Here is a 21084-nt window from a genome sequence, read left to right on the forward strand (position 1 = left end):
CCGCGACCCGACCCGGAGCCGCCCACGCCCTCTGCCAATCGCGCCGTAGGCCGCGCTGCGGACCCGCCCCTCGCGGCGTGGCCCAGCCAATGGGCAGCCGGCTCTGTTGCTGCGGTAACGGGAGCTGTGGGAGCTCCGGGTCTGCGTCCCGCCGGCGCTATGGAGCTGAGCCTGGCCCGCGTGGACTATCTGCAGGTGGGTCCGGGCCGCGGTCAGCACCGCTGTGCCCGTACCCCGGGGAGCGGGCTGGGCGAGCGCGGGTGGCCTGGGCTTACGGGGTGAGGCGGCGCTTGAGGGGAAGTCGTCCGGCCGCCTTACGATAGGGTCGTGGGGCCGGTGAGAAGCCCGAAAGAGGGCCACGGTGCTTTCCCGGGGGGGGGGGGAGGGGCGGGTGTGAAGCGCCGGCCGGTGGTCCCGGGGACGGGCAGGCCTCCCGCTTCGGCCCTAGGGTGTGAGGCTCCAGAGCCGCCTTAGCGGGACTGGGCCCACACCGGTATCGCGCCTCAGCCCTCCTGCGTCCTGGTGACAGCATGTCTGCCAACAGGTGGGGGTGACGGTGCAGAAGACAATGAGGCTGCTTCCCGCGTCGGGGCGAAAGGCCACGCAGAAGGTAGCGCCTGTCGCGACACTGTGGAATTTACCGCGAAAATACTCTCAATCGTCTCTTGAGGTTCTTTAGGTAGTATGTCATGGAGGTATGTCTAGATTAGCTATTAGGAAAAAACCTCTTCTCTATGAGTGGTGAGACATTGGCGCAGATTGCCCGGAGGAGCTATGACTGCCCCATCCCTGCCAGCGTTCAAGGCCAGGTTTGGACGGAGCTTGGAGCAGCCTCATCTAGTGGAAGGTGTCCCTGCCTGTGGAAGGGGGTTGGAATTGGATGATCTTTAAGGTTCCTTCCAACCCAAACTATTCCATGATTCTGTGATAGGAAAAAAACCTCTGGAGCCGATTTTTTTGGAACATTTTGGAGAAAACAAAAATAATAAAACCCTCAAACAAAAACACAAAACAAAACAACAACAAAATCTGAATTTGGACTTGAAAAACTTTCAGGACCAGTATGCAATTTTTAAAGCTTAAGGCATTGCTCAAACCACAGGGGAGTTCTTGCATATTTCTCTATTTCTGTTTTGCTAACACTTCATATAGATGAAATATTTATTTTAAATTTTTCCTTAATATAAGTTAAAGCTTAGGAAACTTAATTAGGAAAACTCAATGGAAATAACAGTGCATGTTTGGTTTTAATAATACGTTCTCAGTTTGAAAATACAGCTATTCCCAAATATGCTTTTTCTGGAGTATTCCATCTGATGGTTGCTGGTTTTGCAAGTAGAAGCAGGAAACGGACTGGAAATGCTTTTGCTTAAACCACTGTTCTTAGGCTTTAGTGTCCTATGTGTAACGCTTGACCCTACTTTCCAACGCATACTCCCATAGAGCTATGTAAAATAAGTACTGTAGAATGCAAAGTACTTAAATACAGAAAATATTAATGCAGGAAAAATATTATTTAAAAATAGCTATGCATGTAGTAAAAAATAACCGTGTGTTATACTTTTGAAGGTAGTTGTTGGAGATCAGGATGGGGTCATTACATGTTTTGGCATAAAAAAGGGGGAAGCTGTGGTAAGTGGAAATGTTCCATTCCAAGTTTTACTTTTTAAATATTCTTCCTTATGAACTTTGAATGTCTGTTTTTATTGACATGGCCAATAAGATACCTGTGGAAGGTGTTTAGGTAGAGCTGTGGACTCATTGCTAGCCATGATGAGGGTGTGCTGATTTCACACCTGGAAAAGCACACAGTCCTCTACAGTTGTAGAGTCACACATTACTGTGTTATCATCACCAAGAAGGTCAGTTTAACACCTTCTGGGCTTAAGTCTGTATGGGTACTCTGTTACTGTGACTGGACAAAGCCCTCCTCGAGTCACTAAGTCACTCACCTTAGGGGATTTTGCCAAACTGGTTGCTTTTTATGAGAATAGACTTTTGCCCAACTTAATAAAATTTTATCATTTTCCCCCCTTAAGGGAATACAAAGAAATCTATGTAGTCCTCTGGAATAAAAATGCAACATGTAAGCGGAAGGGAGTGAGTCACAGTTATTTAAAAAAAAACACACCCAAACCAACAAAACAAAACAAAACCAACCAAACAAAAAACTTGCAGCTACCTGCAATGCTGAATTTTTCCTATGGATGTATAACACTGAAATAATAAAGTTTTAATTTATTGTATTTTACAGCATTTTATACTTACTAACATATAAAATGCTTGATTGCTTTAAGATTCTGAAATGTACAGATTACTTTTGTCCACAAATAATCGATAGTATTTTAGTTTTGCCAAAAATTGTAAAGCAAATTAGGTATCCTTTATGTTAAAAGATTATCATAAACACAAGGTTGTGATGATGAAAACTATTTTTCTGTTTACAGCCAGTGTTCAAGACACTGCCAGGCCAAAAAATTGCAAGATTGGAATTGGGAGGGGCTCTTAATACACCACAAGAAAAAATTTTTGTGGCTACAGGCTCAGAAGTGAGAGGTTTCACAAAAAGAGGGAAGCAGTTTCTTTCATTTGAAACTAACCTTACTGAAAGCATCAAAGCTATGTATGTATATTTTGCAATATTTTTCATAGCCACAGCAGACTGTTAGTTTATAATTTTATTACATGATATTTTTCACTGTATTGTGTGCTTGTAAGTAACAATGTCAGTCCAGCTTTATTTGTGCCATGACATGTAGGAAGGAACTTAGAAAATCATGGGGAAGCTTAGATAGAGTAGGGGACTTGGGAGGGGTATGGAGGCACTCACATCAGTACGAATGCAGGTGAGCACAGCCGGGTTATTATATCACATCCACATACCCTTCCTCTGGCAGATAAGGAACAAATCTTTTATTTTTCTTTTTGGTTTGTGTTGTAAAATGCTGCCATATATATAAACTGGCTTGGGAAGAATTAATACCATCGAAATATAATAATTAAACTTCTATAAAAATATTTGTAGGATTTTGCATGGAGACAAAATAGGAAATAGAAACCTATAAGAATCATGTGGGTTTAGCATTCATAAGAAACTGTTTAATAGCTGGAACAGCTTGTGGGGCCCCTGATGCCTTGAATTTGCCAACAGTAGAAAGGCTAAAAGACTTATCACTGCAACTATGTTGGGAAAATGCTACAGAAAGTCTTTTCTTCTTCTCAGGCATATTTCAGGACCCGATCTCTTTCTTTGTGCAAGCTACATCTATAATCATTACTGCGACTGCAAAGACCATCATTACTACCTCTCAGGAGATAAAATCAATGATGTTCTCTGCCTTCCTGTACATAAAGTGAATTGCATTACACCAGTACTTGCATGTCAAGATAGAGTCCTGAGAGTTTTACAGGTTAAAATACTTGCTTGTTTATGTTTTATGTATTGATGCCATAGAATTGGACTAATTCTTGAGGAAATCAATGTATCAGCATGGCTTCAAATATTGTAAGGATAAACATATTGTATCTTATTTGGCAGTATTACTGTCTATAATGCTGGTACACTTATTTATTTTTTAAAGGAAAATCATTATTATAAACTTGCAGAATGAGGATTAATAAACCCACTATAAATAGGCTTTGGAATTCGTTGGAAGAGGTAGATAACAAATTGATCCCTTCAAACCAAAAGTACTTGCATAAGGGAATCTAAGTCTTTATCAGTTTGGAAATTCTTACTTTCACAAGTTAATTTTCTGACAGGTCTGAATAATATCAAGTGGTTTAACAAATCTATTTGCCAAATTCACAGATTACTTTTAACAATAACACATTTCAAGAGTCTTTTTTTTTTTAATTTATATAAACTTTACCATGTTTTGGCTTAGAAATGGTTCTCCCATTGGTATGGTGATTTTGTGCAAGTGAAGCATATCAGTTACTACTATCCATAATAATTTTTTCCTTATGCTTTGGGTTATTGTTTTGTGGTTTGATTGGTTGGTTATTTGTGGGGGCTTTTTTTGGTGATGTGGTGGGTTTTGGTTGGGTTTCTGTTTGCTTGTTTGCTTGTTTTTTACAAAATTCCTTCAAGATAGCTCTTTTTGTCTTTAGGGATCTGATTTACTGTATGAAGTAGAAGTTCCTGGACCACCTACTGTTCTTGCTCTAAATGGAAATGGGGGTAACAAGATTTTGAACATACACATAACTAAATAATATGATTTTACTGTATTTTTAGGATTTTATTTCCTTGTTAATTGCATTTTGCCTTAATGTTAAAAATGCCTCAGAAAAATGTCTTGGTGATGGAGTTTATTACACGTAAATAAATATATACACACACACATATATGACTGTTTTAGTTCTAAATTATGTTCACAGTTAATTGAAAGCCTCTTACAAGAGCAGCAAGATATGAGGTAGTCTCATTGTGTAAATACAAACTGGGCTCTTCGGGGCCTTGTTGAGGGTTTGGGTTTCTCTTGCACATGGTTTTCCAGAACTAGAATCACTAGTTGCACCTGTCCATGAATGGATGAGAATATTGAGTAGAGTTCATACAAACTAAGACTGGAAGGATTAAGCTTAAAATAGTTTGATTATCCCTTTTGCTAATCTAACCTAATAGAAATCGCTTTAGTGTGTTAATCTGGTGCTTAATTTAGTTTCAGTTAAATTGTGTGGCAATGACATCAAGAGCTTGGAAAAGTAGTTCTTACTTGTGCTGAAGTCTTGGCACAACATTCATTGTTGGATGTGTGTTCTGAATTTCTGTCTATGTTTCCCTTCTGTAAAGGCAGTTTAATAGCTGAAATTTAAAGTATTGAATTATGAATGGGTTTTAGGCATAACTGCAGTGCAGGGGGGCATTCACACACAGAAGAGTGATAGCCAGGAACAAATTGTCAAGAACAGGTGCAGTTTGCATATACTAATTTTTGGTTTTAAAGCCTGACAGTTCTGTTATACAGCACTAATGTTAGCATTTTCTTTTTCCTTTGGGCTATAGAGTGTAATTAAACAACACTTTCAAATTTTTGAAACTGGTGTACTTGATTTTACTGATTGTAAATTCAGTTTATGTGTTCAGGTGATTCTGGAGAAGAAATTGTGTATGGAACTTCTGATGGTAAACTGGGTCTTACTCAGATTACTGGTATCAAGCCTGTACCCAAGTGTGAAGTTGGAAATGACAAAAAGAGAGGAGGTATGTGTCTCAGTCTCTCACTCTAGCTTTCCAGCATATACGAGGCTTTATTACAAGTCTAATAATCAGGAAATCTTATTCAGATACTTTTGAGGGAAATTGTAATTATGTCAATATTTGCTGTTAATATGAGTAAGCTCTCCCTTTCATTCTTCTGATTTTCTTAGAAATTATTCTGATTGCTTTCTCTTCTTTTGGGTTTTCTGTTCATATTATTTCCAACACTTTTGCATACTTTTATTTTTACACTGCTCTGGCATTTGTAAAGGAGCATTGATTCATATATATTTACTTCAGGGTTTTATCATTTCATGACTATTTCTAAGTGCAAATATACCTGCTGGATTTTTTGGATGTTCAGTGGTCTTAAAGTCTCTTCAGAGGGAAGGTTAGCATCTTTCCTGCGAGTCTTTCTTTATTTTTTTTTCCTTTTTCTTTTTCTATTAAAAAAAAAAAAGAGCCCCTATAAGGGGGTTTTGTCTAAAGTTGGAATAAGGCTTTCATTAAAGCTCCAGAATAACGCTTAACTGATCAAAGCATAGTACAACACTTTCCCTGTTTTAGCCTTGGTATGCTGCTTCTGCAGCATCTATTAGCCCCTACACCTTTGTGAAGGAGAAGACCAAGAATAAAATAGATATAATATTTTTAAATTTAAATGTATCATAAAAGCTACTGCTAAATTATTTTCCTAAAATGCTTCCTAGTATGTCCTTACTCTTAATATGAAATACATATGAGTCATAAAAATTATATTCCATCTTGGTTTTCGTATTCTTGTACAAACTATCCCAGTGCTGCTTTTCTTTCTTCCAGACCTACCCTCTCTTTCCCACCCAAACAAGATTAGTTGTCATAGGCTGGTTCAACATGTGCTGGTAGTGGGTTTTTCCACTAATGTGTTGAGTAGCAGTACCTAGTCTAGATCTGGCACAAGTCAGATACCTCTTTCTGTCATCTTAGCCAGAACAGCCCATTTATCAATAGCTTTAAGTCAGTTACAAGAAATCAAGAATGCTTGCTTCTTCAACTGACGAAGTTACAGTAGTGTGGACAGACAGGTAAGTTCATCTGGGGAAATGTTTGACTAGGAAGAGTTAAACCCCTCAGAAGTAAGCTATTTGAACAGCAGAAGGGGTCTCTGTTCAGTAGTTTTGGTTTGGCATTGGTTGCTGTAAAACTCACTGTACAAGCTTAAACCTCAAGCACAGGTGAGAGGCTTCAGCCCTCTAGTGGACTCATCCAGAAATAGCATTAATAAAAACTTGGCAGCTGAACATGAATCTTACTTCTACGTAATTTAATGTGGCCTATGTATCATTGTGTCACAGACAAATAAAGATGAAGTAAACAATTTTCTTTTCTTTTTTATTAGGTATCTTATGTATTGATAGTTTTGACATTCTGGGAGATGGAGTTAAAGAATTACTTGTTGGACGAGATGATGGAATGCTAGAAATCTATAACTTTCAAAGTACAGATGATCTTTTCCTTCGATATGATCATGTAAGCCCATGTTTATTGTATTCTTCTTTGCTGAAAGAAATGAATTAAAAAAACCCAGCCATGTGTTACAAAACTTATTTACAAGATCATTAGTACTAAAATGTGTGGCTTGTATTTAATTTGATGAGCTCTATAACGTTGACAATATGAACTTCAAAGCAGTATAGTAAAATAGTCTTGATCTGAGGAAAAATCAAAAGAGTAGATTTGATCCCTAGTCGTTATTTCAGCCTTCAGTCAGATTGCTAGTTCCTGCTGGAAAAATGTAATCCATGAGCGTTTTGCTTTAAACTGCTTTTTAATGCTTTTGTTATGCAGAGTAGAATTGGAGTGCATTTGTTAAAACACCACGATGTAACTGACAGTCATCAGCTGAGTTACTCATTTGTAGGTCTAGATATTGTGCATCTCTAGGTATCTTGTGATGCAGGTAGGAAGAGGAGCACAACCCTAAGAACTCCACAAACCCCCGTAAACTTCTAAAATGATTGCAGTAATATTTCCCTCTGCTTGAATGCATTTATTTGAAGGCTTTACCGGAGAGCATTACATCAATCCAGGGTGGCTGTGTAGGAAAAGATGGATACGATGAAATTTTAGTATGCACATACTCGGGTAAGCTTTGTATCATTTACTCAATAAATGTCACACAGGGTGGGTGATGTGATAAAAATTAAGCAGATTATGTTGTTAATACAGCTCACTTCCCTTAATTTTTTTGTACTGATTGGAGCCAGGATAGTGTTTTGTTGAAAAGATCTCTTCTGATTTAATATTCACACTTAAAACTATTTTTTTATATTCTAAGATATTATGTGTTTTGCTGTGTAACACACCAGATGGTTATTTTAGGGTGTAGGCTGCTGCCTAACTGTGGTGAAATAATGAATATGTTATGTCTGAAGGAATTATGCATGACTTTTTGGATTCAAAATACTGAGACATAGGCAAGTTTTGTTGTTGTTTTCCTATCTTTTATGTAATTTCCTTCCTCTTCAGCTTCATAGAGCTTTGAATAGGATTAATTTTGCTTTCAGTAGATGCTTTTCAGTTTCCCTGGTGAGGTGTCTCAGCAGCCCCTCTGTAGGATATGACCTATTGGCCTGACTCTTACAGAGGCCACAATAAACATGCTGCATGTGTTAACTTCTGGGAGATAAAATATTGCTAATTCTCTATCTTTGGTTATTTTCAGTGCTGAAAAACCAGCCTACTGAAACCTCTCATTCAAAATAATGTATTGTGGCAAGATACAATTCTCAGTGGGTTATGGAGAAGTAACAGTGCTCAAGTACCTCTTCTCTTTTAAATAGTCTTTCAGTGATTAAAAGACTCTTATACCTCACCTCATATGATTGTTTTGGTATGATAGGCTGCAACCATACTGTGGTCAAAGTCTTTTGTGTCTTCTTTTATTGGGAATGTTATAAAGATCCATGAATCCCAGAAGAAAGAAAAAGCAAAAGCTTGGGTTCACCTGTGGGTTTTCAAAGGTGTAATCTCTGGTAGGATGTGCAGTAGACTGAGTCTGGCAGAGTAGGAAAAGTAGTGCTTTAGAGCAGTAAAAATGACACGTGAAGCCTGGCAGTAAATGACTTCTGTGGTGTAATTAAGTAAACAAAAAGATGATTTGTGGGTTTTCCCTTCAAGGGGCAGCATTCAGCCTGAAAGCACAGTTGCAACATACACTTTGCTATAAACACATTGCACAGCTCTTTGGTTTGTTTTGTTTTCAGCTGTAGTACTGCAAGTAACTTTAGCAGATAAAATAGAGGTGGGAAAAAATGTAAGCCCTCAGTTAAAAACTGCTGCAGAGCGATTTACTGCCCAAAGTACTTAATGAAAAAGAATAACATTAAAAGTTAAGAATAAAATCCATAAAAACCCATGCTCAGTGCCTAAATCAATCCTCCAAAGAAAGGATTAAGTTCAAGACTTGGTTTTCTCTACCCAGTATCTGGAACAAACGTCACAAAAGCTGAGTATAGACTTTTCTTTATAGCTTATAAGGAATATAAACTTCATATATTGGTTTAGGGTGGCTGACAGGACTGACTACAGAACCTGTCCATAGAGAAGGTGGATCAGGTGAAGAACTAAAATTAAGTCAAGAAATGCAGAGCAAGATTTCATCCTTAAGGTAATTGCACTAGAAAGAAAATTAAATGGAAGAATTGAAATGGTAAAAGCTGAAATGTCATCTTTACCTCCTATCTGACTGGATTTTCTATTTCATTAATGTATCTAGAAGTAGAAACAAGCCTTTTTAAAGCAGAAATGAATAGCAGCTTCATTTCAGTCTCTTTCTATCTTGCCTTCATTTGCTGATGTCTTAATGCCTTCCTCCTCAGTATCAGCAAAATAAGTTTCCCTTCTTCTATGCTGCTTATAGCTTCTAAATGATGGGAGGAAAGCAGGTGCTAGCATGTCACTCACAATGCGTTGTACTTTTGAAGGAAAAAGTTGTCCTTTCCTGTGACTTGTAGAAATCCCTTTTGGCAAGGTACAGTAGAAACTACATTTTCATGTGATATTGTTTATATTTTGTCTTTCTTATATATGTGGAAGGAGAGTACCAGTCACTGCTTGGAAAATTGTGGACAGAAGATAAACATGACTGCCTTGCAAGCTTAATCTACTTAATTTCTAGGATAGCTTTTCTAGTTGCTTTTTTTAGACATTATATATGGTTTCCCTTTTCTAGGAATGAACTGCAACACTTGCAGATGAAAGTACTTCAGGAACGTGAAAAGTATCAGCAGTCTTCTCAATCCAGTACTGCTGTTTCATCGGTACCTGCATTTAATGTGCATGATAAGTTTACATTGAATAAGGATGATGCTAGTTACAGCCTCATCTTGGAGGTGCAGACAGCTATAGATAATGTCCTGGTGCAGGTGAGTGTGGAGACTTCCTAGTTCAAAAATCCAAGTTATAGTATCAGAAGTATATGGATTTTTAAATGTGTGAATTGTTATAAGAGGGAAATGAAGCGTATAGCCTTGCAGTGGGAAGTACCTGTTGTAAATGCTTGTTACGGAACAAACAATTTAAACTTTTCTTGAGCACAGTGAGGTTGCCCTACCAAAGTAGACCAAAATGGCTGCTGTACTAGCAGGTTTCTGTGTAATATGTTGTTTTGCATGTCCCTCCTTATTTAAACAGCAGTTAACTTGCTGATCCTAATGAGGTACAGATTCTCACTCCTCAGTTAAGTACCCTCTGTCGTGGAAAATTAATTTCAGAATGGTATGGGCCACCTGTGCACTTTCAGTGTGGAACAGCATCTGATCTGTGTGCAGTTGATGATAAATACTCCTGCCAAGTAGAGCAGCCTTAGTTAATAATTTCTCTTCATCATCTGAAATTAATGGTATCTTTGGTAGTCAGAAGGAGTAATGGTACTGAATTACATTCTCTGGCAATATGCATTGGGAGAAAAAATAGACAAGGAGGAATTTGCCATAACAAATGGGAGAGAACTACTCTAAAATTTTATTTTTCACTTCTTAATAAAAATCTATTTTTATTAAGGGTGTTATGAGAGCAATGCTCAGCTACAGCTCTATAGTATCTGCTGTTTCCATAGCCAAGTGAGGCATAATGAAATTGTTTAGTCTTGCCCTGAAATTAATGTAGAATTTAGAACTTACGGCCTTTTATTTAAAGAAATATAAACCAGTATCTGATATTCCTTTGCTGTGAAAAGACAACAGAACTGGGTTTTTTAAATTTTTTTTAGGAAGTATGTTACATATTTATCAGCATTTCCTGGTACTTCTGTGAAGTTATAAAGCATTACCAAATCAAGCAATGAATCATCCTAATACCTTTTAATCTCATTTTTAAGACAGTATTAGACTTAATTTTGATTTCAGTGAAAACGCATCTAGGTAAGAAATGGTCTATCAGAAGGGTTACTGTAAGTGAAAGGATCTTTAATCATTATGTATTATGATCCTTGGTTTCTTGAATGAGTATTGTAATCCCCCTATTGAAATAGGGAACACTTCAATCATGAATATACATCATGCATATGGGTTAAGTATATTTTCATGTCTGAAAGATAGTTACATATCTTATACTGAAGTTGTTGTAAGCCAGCCACACAAGAGTTTGGGACTCCATAAGAGAGTAAGAGGAAGATTATCATCTTACTCTGGGATTAAGTAGTAAACTGTGTGTCTGTTAGGCTTTTACCTCATCGATGAAGCAATAATTTCCTTATTAAAACAATTGATGACAGTTGGAAGATAAATGCATTAGAAGCTACTCAGGAACTTAAGCTCTTTATTTTTCTTCCCTCATGTTCTGCAGAGTGATGTCCCAGTAGACTTGCTGGATGTGGATAAAAATTCTGCTGTTGTTAGTTTTAGCAGCTGTGATTCTGAGGTAAGTGAAACAAAAGAGATGATATTTATAGAGATTGCATGATGAAAGCTCTTAATAATGTATAGTAAAAATAGGATTTGATTTATATATTTGTAATTTTATATACGTGGAGTTAAACTTCCTATTCGGTAATTTTGGAGAGCTCAGCTTCATCAGAGATACTGCAGAATTAGGAGTTAGTAGCAAGTCCTGACATAAGGCAAAGCTTATGTCCGCAGAAGGATCCAGGAGAGGAGCAACTGCTCTCTTGTTTTTTTTCCTGTCTGATCAGGAATATGAAAGACACATTCAGTTTTGGTCTCTTCTCTGAATTGCCACTATCACATCTATTTACTTCAAAGTAATTTAGGTGAAGAACATTATATTTCTTGCTTAGTTCATCTCTTAAAAATCACTTCAGAATGTGAAAATTCTGCTGCATAGGGAGTCATACGTTTAAGTTTATTTTTTATGTAATAATTATAAACTTATACTTACAGAATTACTAATGATGTTTAGGGCCAGGGAGAAGATCCAGGAACTATCTTAGCATTATGAAAATCTTCTGTGAACTCTTTTTCCTTGTAACAGTCCTCTGGGTGTTGTAGTTTTAAGAACTAAATTTGCACATCATTGTTCTACCCTGAAGCTTTTAGAAATCAACTTTTAGTTTAAGTTTCTTGTCATTTATGATGACTAATTTAGCTTTTCTGGGTGTGTTTTCTTACCCATCTTACTTTAGCTTGTGGGTGTTGGACTAATACTGCAGATGAGTGGGGCAGGCTGACATACATTCTTCAGATGAAAATTAGATATCTATGTAATTTTAATGGTAGTATTAAGAGGCTTCAGTTGATTTCTCTTTATACAAAGATATTTTTTTTAGTTCTACTGTAATTAAAATTAATGGGAATAATCAAGAGAACCAAAGATTACTTTTTTGTATTTAACTTTTGTAAAATAGCTGTACATAAAGGGCAAAAACTTTACTGTACATGTAAAACAGACCAGTTAAAACAGACCGGTAGAACTTTTGTGAATCCACAGACTGTTTTGAGTTATTTTTCTGTTTTTCTGTTCTTTACAGCCAAATAGCAACTTTCTTCTTGCAACTTACCGATGCCAAGCAAATACTACGAGGCTTGAACTTAAGGTAAAATGCCCCAAAATATTTTTCACAATAAATTAATGGTTGTGTAGATATCTGCTTTGGAATGGAGGGATCTCCACCTGGACTGACTGCATAGCCGGGGCAAATGATCAGTCCAGTTTCTAGTGCTGGCTGTTTCCTGAGCACCTTCTAGTCTGGGGCTTGTGTTCCTTTATATTTGTCTGTAGGGTTTCTAAAAGCTTCTAAAAATGTGTTACTTCAGTGGGGAGCCTGGGCTCCTTCATAAATGTCCCTATGATGAAAGGAGTGGGGAAATCACAGATTGTGAAAATAATTCCACACAACATTGCCAGAATCAAGTAAAATGGAGAGAGGCGTGGGAAAGAAAGCTCTGGCACTGTTTGTCCTCAGCAGCATTAGAAGGAAGTTACAATGGGAAGTAACAAGGGAATATAGACTGGATATTTATTTTGGAGAGGAAGTGAATCCGGTCATTCCATGCTTACTATACTAAAGGCATGGGGGTGTTTTATTTTTAAGGAATTACCAAATTCCCATGTTTTGTGACTACCACCAGGAGAAATAATGAAGGAAATCACAATTAGGAAAATCCTCAACATGCACACAACTCAGGCTCTGGGTTTTCTCTTTATTTAGTTGCCTAACACTGAAGCTTCCTAATCTGTGTTTACTTATCTAGAACTCTCAGTCAAAATATTATCATTAGAAATGTAAGCCTTCATGAACTGCATCAAGGGTGGGGAAGTTGGGGGTGGTTACCTGTTTGTTGGTGAGGTTGCAATAATGGACCTAGGGAACAGAATTAAGAGTCTTATTTACCAGGTCCCTTTCTTAAGAAATACTGTTAGTGTGTTTATCGGTTCTGAGCAGGTCACTTGATCTTCCTGTGTCTCAGTTCTCATATTTTAATTTAGGAATATGACCCTGGCCACCTTTAATATTGAAAATACTAGGTAAAGAGTAAATAACACAGGAAAAATGAATCAAATGCATTCATAATACATAAAAAGAGGGGTTTTTTTACTCTCCTACTAAGAACATTTATAAGCTTCCTGTTGTGTCTCATCATAGTGCAGAGTGTCATCAGACCCTGTGGATTTGGATCCTGATGTAATGGATTTGATCTGTACAGGTTCTACTGCCACCTCACCGCAATGCATTCAGGATCTCCACTGATTTACACTTGTCACGTGGAGTTCATTCTCTTTTTGTACTTTGCCTATGCAGATTCAAGATAATACAACTTTTAAGTCTTGGTGCTTTTATTTCCAAAAAGAGCTCTTTACTAACTTATTTGTATTCAAAACATTAAAGTGGATCTCTTCCTGCCAAATGCTGCTTTTGGAGTTCCAGGATCCTACAAAATAGGGGATATGATCAAGATTATAAAGCAAACCTTTACTTGAACTCCAGTCTGCTCTTTTGTTTGTATAAAGCTGTTTCAGTAGCAATTCTGCCCTACTTTTACTGTGGTGTTGATGCTACAGGTGGGACACTCCTATTTCTGTCAGTTCTGCTTGAGGGGCAGACTTCTTAGTGCAATCTGTGTCGCTGAGAAGTGACTGTTGAATTGGTATGTTCTGCAAGTTATGGAGAGTGTGTCCTGTGTCTTGAATGTGTTTGTACACCCTGCTTGTTGGGTATTCCAAGACTCAAACACTTTCAAAAATAGCTCAGGAAGAACTTTGATTGTTATGAAGAGACAAACTCATATTTTGAAATTCACTTTTCTCTCTTGAATTTGTTGATGTATTCTTTGCTGCCAGCTGCTACAGAATGTATCTTTTCCTTAACTAAAAAAAGATTAAATAAATGGTGCCACTGCAGAACTGGAAGCAAGTCAACAGACTTTTTAATTTAACTGATCAAGAAGCAAGTTAGAGGGTTTTATTTTCTTAATAGTTCATTTATCTAATATAGCAGCACTTCACTGGATGCTACTTCATATGGTTTTAAAGCATTCTTGACCTGCTTTATTTATAGTGGCACTATCAATTAAATAGAATGCTATAAATATTTCTGAAATACATCAGTATTTTTTGAACACATTTTGAACATCCACTGATTTTCCAAATCATGGTAAATTAATAATTTCCCTTTTGTTCCTTTTGGTGGGTTCTGCTTTTATTTCTGCAGGTTCGGTCGATTGAAGGTCAGTATGGGACACTTCAAGCATATATAACTCCAAAAATTCAACCAAAAACTTGCCAAGTTCATCAATATCAAATTAAACCACTTTCGCTTCATCAGAGAACTCATTCTATTGACCATGACAGGTATTTGCAAAGAAAAATCAATGCTGCCTTCTCTTGAAAAACTGACAGGATCCATTTGAAACAATGTTTACTCTATAAACTTGAGTGCATAATTTCTAACCTCTAACTTACAATTTTGAGCCTGTAGTTCTATTTTGTGGGTTTTCTGACAGAAAATGTGGGTTTAATGGGTTCCTTGACAACTTTTACCCTTGTTTACAGGGTTTGGTGGGAGGGTTTGGTTGGCTTTTTTGTTTTGTTTTTGATTTTACTGACTTGGGGACTTGGGTTATAGTGCAGCCCCATGTGTTAGTAGAGCTGAGGGTGTGGTAGAAAGGAAACTTCAGTGTTACTAACCATAGCCTTTTCAGTTTCAGCCTTATTCTCCCCTCCACCCTTTTAATACAGTTCTTTCCCATAGCTAATTTGGCTCCAAAACTGAGCCAAGATACTTTTTTTTCCTTATCTCTCTGGTAAGATCCTAGTATTTTATGCAATGTCTTCTTGATTTTTTTTCCCCCACCTTCAGTTAGCATCTTGTATTGCCACCAAAGTGTTGCTTGCTTCAGAACAGAACATAAAGATTGAAGGAATGATACGAAATGCTTTTGTGTGTAAATGTTTCAGTGCGCAAATGAGCTCCATTATGCCTCGTTCTTGACATAAATGCCACGTCTGTGGTTTACGCCATGGGAGGTTGTTGAGGCTGTTAGTCATATATGCTGTATTGTCAGATATTTACCTTTGTCATAAGTTTCAGGTTTAACAACTTGAAATGAGATACGTCAGAAACTTCCAACTAGTGTCTTGGCCAGTTCTGACATGCCTGCTAGGAGACCAAATTTGAATGTACTCGTAGATTTTAGTCTTGAAATACATAAAAGTAGCTGTAATCTACAAGATGTAACTACTTAACAAGATACCTTACGTTTCCCAGGGTGTAGATTAAAAATAAACCACCATGTGGCACTAACCTTTTTTCGTATGAGTAACTAGTGCACTAACAGTGCCCCTCCTTCATTAACTGCTTTGTTTTTTGTTAATTTCATAATGTCACAGACCCATGAATACACTGACGCTCAAAGGCCAGTTCAGTTTTGCTGAAATTCACTCATGGGTTGTGTTTTGCTTGCCTGAGGTGCCTGAAAAGACTCCTGCTGGAGAGAGCATCACCTTTTATTTTCAGAACACCTTCCTGGGTACGCAGCTTGAAAGCACTTACAGGTAAAATACAATTAATAAAGTGCAATGTGACTATGCTGTGGGGTTTGTCTTTTTCATTCTTGACCAGTCTGCAAGTACTATTTCACGCACACACCACTCTACCCTCAACCCCATCCTACTAAAGAGGATAGGAATCTTTCTTAGAAAGGCTGGTCAAAATTACCAGGGTGTGCATTATCCAGTAATGATGCACACTGTATCTCAAATAGGGTTTTTCTTTAAGTTTGTCCAAAAAACCGAAATTGCCTGGGAAGAAAAGCTTGATATATTGTTAAGATGTTGGCTTGCTTATAGAATTTAAAGAATAGAGCTAACTAACATAGCCCTCAAATAATTGTGTAATGCCTGTTGTTTTCTAACGTCCTTTATTTTTGTATTGAGCAGCAGAAAAAGGCATTTAATACTCATGCAAACAAAAATGTGATAAGCATTAAGCTAGAATCCTTTTTTCTGAAGCTTTTATTAGGCAAATATTATTTCTTTGTTTAATACTCTGTTCTCAACTTAGTTATATCTTCCTTCAGCAAATTATACATATCCACCTGAAAATGCAACTGCTGTTACAACATCCGTTGTAATTATTTAGATTCCAGCCTACCCCCTGCCTACCATATATGTTGCCTACTCATAATGTAAAAAGCTGCGGGGTGGTGTTTTGCTGGGGAGAAGGGGAAGTTTTAATACCCTTCTGGAACTGAAGCTTTCCTGTTTGGCTTCAAGGTATGGCAATGATAAAACTTAGGAGGAATAAATACAGTCAGAAATCTTACTTGTGTAAACTTAGTGCCATACAATGAAGATAACTGCTTTGTGTATACCTGAGATCTGTGCATACTGCTTTATTTATGGAACAAAGTGTTCTCTGTGAAGATTACCCTGGGAAGGACGGAATAGCATAGATGTGTATACAGCTGCATGATACATGGAGAATCATTATAACCTTTATAGAGGTTGCTTACTTTGATAGGGACATTGATTTCCAGGCCTCCTATTTTAACACAGGGACAAATCTACTGCACCCATGTGTGTTTAAGTTTGTTCATTTAATTTTTTTCTTCCCTTATAGAAAAGGTGAGGGATGTTTTAAGTCTGACAACATTTCTACCATATCCATCCTAAAAGATGTGCTTTCCAAGGAGGCTACAAAAAGGAAGATTAATCTCAACATATCATATGGTAAAACTTTCTTTCCTATTTTGTTGTACTTGACTTCAATTTTATATTCTTATACATGGAATATTTGATATTTATTTGCTTGTTGGTTTTTTTTCACTCCCTGACAGACATAAATGAAGATTCTGTGAGGCACACATTAAAGCTTATCCACCCAAAATTAGAATATCAGCAACTGTTGGCCAAGAAGGTGCACTTAATAGATGCTTTGAGAGTAAGTATCTGAACTCCTGCAGGAAGGATTTTTTAGGGGGAATTATGTTGTCAGATACCAAGCTGTACAGCTCAAGTCAGATGTGTGTCATTCTGGTTTCCATTCAGTTTCTGTTCCCAGGATATGTATTTTAATTATCTAGGAGACAGACTTCTTCAAGGAGAAGTCCCATTTATACTATGCAGCTAGTGAATAATGTGTAGGATTACTGATTGATGTTGAGGATGCTTAAACTGGACAGTAGAAGGCAGACAGCTTTATCACCTAACATTCTCCTTTGCCTGCTGTTATTTTCCAGTTCCTTTGTCTCTTTCCACTAACCTTTGAAGGTTTTTTTTTTAGATCTGGGAATGAACATCCAGGCCAGATGCAGCTCCCTCTCTTTGGAACTTTATCCCAGTGTGTCCTAATTTCTGAATGATCTGCTTTTAAATCTTTTGCTTAATACCTCCTGCTCAACAGTTTGTCTTTGGAAGGTACCAGTTAGGCAGCTTGTCTCTTGGACTTTTTCCAACAACTGGAAATCCAGCAAACAGGATTTTACTCTCAAAGACTTGCTGTCATCTCTGTTGGTATTTTTTTTGTGGTTTTTGAGGGAGAGTGGAGATGAAAACAGGCAACCGATTCTCTCTGGCCCTTTGGGGGAATCAAATACTAGTTGCCAAAGCTCTTCAGTTAGTAGAAAAACTGACTATCAGTGAGAATAGTGTGTACCTTTATTACCACTAAGAGTATTTTACTTTAATCAGGTTTGATGTGACAAACCAGGCAGTAGAGAATAATAGAGAATTTATTCTTAATGCACATTATGTTTGTGCAGTGATAATGATGATGCACATCTTGCTTTTAAGCTTTTTCTTCTCTTAGCAGATCTTCTTTGATAACTCTTTCTTGGGGTTTTTTATTCGTTAGGTTTTTTTTTTAAGTCTTGTTGCTCTTTTTTTTTTTGCATAATAACTTATTGATAGGCAGTAAAATAATCTGATGATTGATGAAAGCTATTATCCTAGCAGACTCATGATGCACAGCATAATTACCTTTTGTCTGGAAAAGAACAGTCTTTCTGTGGAGAATAAAAAGATCTGTAGTATTGATCATCTTAGATTGGTCTGATGGTAAACTGGGGCATTTAGAAGAGGTCTTTAAAACTTTTTGCTGTCACAATTTGAGTGATGCTTTCAGATTTACTCTCAGACTTCAGCATGTACTACACTTTTTAGGCATTTACTTACTCTAGAAATGAAGACATGATGAAGGCTTTGAGCCTCCACTGGGCTTGATCCTGTAGGTGCTGGGCAGTGGTGCGATCCTGTTCTGGCAGTACTTGTAGTTGGAGGCTGTAATACACAGGATTTTGAGAATCCAGTCTAGGAAGTGACAGGTGACATCTGGCATTTCATTATAAGACTAGAAAACTAAGCACTTCGAAAGTAACTCCTACTAGTTTGGAAGACGACTGTCTCTGAAGTACTTAGAATCATAGAATCATAGAATAGTTAGGGTTGGAAAGGACCTTAAGATCATCAAGTTCCAACCCCCCTACCATGGGCAGGGACACCTCACTCTAAACCATATTACCCAAGGCCTTGTCCAACCTAGCCTTGAACACTGCCAGGGATGAAGCATTCACAACCTCCCTGGACAACCCATTCCAGTGCCTCACTATCCTAACAGAAAAGAATTTCCTCCTTATATCCAATCTAAACTTCCCCTTTTAAGTTTTAACCCATTACCTCTTGTCCTACCACTACAGTTCCTAATGAAGAGTCCCTCCCCAACATCCCTATAGGCCCCCTTCAGATACTGGAAGGCTGCTATGAGGTCTCCACGCAGCCTTCTCTTCTCCAGGCTGAACAGCCCCAACTTTCTCAGCCTGTCTTCATATGGGAGGTGCTCCAGTCCCCTGATCATTCTCGTGGCCCTCCTCTGGGCTTGTTCCAACAGTTCCATGTCCTTTTTATGTTGAGGACACCAGAACTGCACACAGTACTCCAAGTGAGGTCTCACGAGAGCAGAATAAAGGGGCAGGATCACCTCCTCTGACCTGCTGGTCACGCTCCTTTTGATGCAACCCAGGATACGGTTGGCACTTCCTCCTGTCAGACTCCTGTCTTCATACTTTTATGCTCTTATGATAATTAAATGCTGTTAATTCTTAATGATTTATAATGTCTTTGAGGAATTACAAGTTCATGAAGGAAATGTGGACTTCCTGCTACCAAAATACCGCAGCATTTTGGAAGAGGCAGATCAGCTGCTCGAGGAATACAAGAGACAACCTGCACATCTTGAGAGACTTTATGGTTTGTTGATCAATTCAACTTTTTATTTAAATGTAACTTAATTTCCAGAGAGCACACTCGATGTGACTGCAATTGTTACGAAGTAAGAATTAGTAGAGTTGAAATAATTTGATAAGTGCATACGCTTGGTTAGGTTCAGGACTGTCTGTTTGGTCATACAGGCAAGACTGCGTATTTACATCCTGGTTTTGATCAGAAAAATCTGAAGTTAAACGTAAGGCAGTAAAAAAGCCTAGCACATACTGGAAATAGCTTGTATGCTACTACAAACTTTGAGTAACTCTCTAAAGGTACTCAAGAATTGTTCGCCCAAGAATTTTTGGGCATCGCAAGCATATTACTGAGAATGAAGATACCAGGATTATTTGCAAGTGGCTTTTCTTAACAGACAGCTTATTTTATCCTTGTCATGTATCTTATGTTCCATGTCTTTATGGACATGATTAAGGATAATATTAAAATTCACAATGGCATTTAAGAATGTGTATGAGCTAAATGACTGGTTAAGTTTTGCAAAACATCATAAAAACAGAAAATTAAACATGGGGCGGGAAGGGAGACGTGGAAAATGATCCAAGTTAGTGAAGGAAATTCTGTAACCTTCTCTGGTGCTCCCCAGACACCTCTCAGCTCAGAGATTCTCTGCCAGGTGCCAGGTGTAATAAGCCTAAGTATATACAGCATAAGCAGAGTCCCCTTTACCCATCCCATGATAGTTCCTCACTCTTTTATGTTTCAGATGTGGGTAATTCTAAGTCAGAAATACATGCTTTGGAATGAAGCTGGAATCTGTGGTGTTATAACTGTTTTGGGTCTATTTATAAGTAAATCATGGTTTAAAACATGAGGTTTGAAAAGAGTCTCGTCTTTAAACCCAAATTATATTAGAATAGTTGGTACATAATAGTGACTTAGAGATACCTCAGCTAGAGAAAACAAGGCAAATAATACTCCTCCAATTTTACATTTGCAGGTATGATCACGGATCTCTTCATAGATAAATTTAAATTTAAAGGCACCAATGTGAAAAGCAAAGTTCCTCTTCTCCTGGAAACTCTGGATGGCTGTGACCAAGATGGACTAATTGCTTTTTTTGACGCTGCAGCCTGATAAGGGAAAAGTTGGGTAAATTTTCTGTTTTTTTTTTTCATTTTACTCAAGGCAGTTCAGTATTCAGTCCAAAAGCACTTTTTAAGAAAAACACTATGTTGTACTTCAGCTTTATTTGTATTTATTATCATACTGAATGCAGTAGTCACCTTTAGTTTATATCAGCTCTTAAGTGCATGCAGAGTTTCTACACCCACAATGTTCTTGAGAGCTAAAGAAAACCTAGAATCAGGTATAAATACCCCATTTCCTGCTTGCAAAAACGTTTTCCACCTGTAAGAACGTCTGGAGAAACTGTTTTTCACAGACCTAACTGGAGGTAGAAGAAATCTGTTAACCTGTACCTAACTATGGTATTTGCCTGCTGCGGGTATCCGTCTTGTCAAACCTGATGTCACTGGGGTGCATGAAGAAGGGGGAAACTCCCTATTTTAGGGTCAAGGCAGCTGCTATTGGAGCTGCACATTCACTCCTGGTTGGAGCGTGGCTGGCATTAAACTTTCTCCGTGCTTCTCCCATGTCTTTGTTCTTAATTTCAAACCCCCGCCTTGCTTGTCCCTCGATATCCCTCACGGTTGGGAGCGCTG

At 37.8% G+C, this 21084-nt stretch overlaps 1 protein-coding gene across 1 annotated transcript; it reads left to right on the forward strand.

Moving 5' to 3' along the window:
* The first annotated feature begins 127 nt into the window (after positions 1 to 127).
* On the forward strand, positions 128 to 21009 carry BBS7 (Bardet-Biedl syndrome 7). The gene is made up of 19 exons (XM_061353752.1): positions 128 to 195; positions 545 to 610; positions 1570 to 1632; positions 2448 to 2623; positions 3224 to 3410; positions 4114 to 4183; positions 5093 to 5209; positions 6585 to 6715; positions 7246 to 7330; positions 8753 to 8855; positions 9420 to 9612; positions 11033 to 11107; positions 12174 to 12239; positions 14355 to 14494; positions 15533 to 15697; positions 16764 to 16873; positions 16981 to 17084; positions 19264 to 19387; positions 20361 to 21009. Exons 1-19 carry the CDS (start codon positions 160 to 162, stop codon positions 20495 to 20497), a joined length of 2148 nt encoding a protein of 715 aa, XP_061209736.1. The 5' UTR covers positions 128 to 159; the 3' UTR covers positions 20498 to 21009.
* Positions 21010 to 21084: the final 75 nt, after the last annotated feature.

This window comes from Neopsephotus bourkii, unplaced genomic scaffold (genome assembly GCF_033783945.1).
Source record: "Neopsephotus bourkii isolate Nb327-2 ecotype Australia unplaced genomic scaffold, CSIRO-AGI_Nbou_v1 NB_690, whole genome shotgun sequence".
NCBI classification, from domain to species: Eukaryota; Metazoa; Chordata; class Aves; order Psittaciformes; family Psittacidae; genus Neopsephotus; species Neopsephotus bourkii.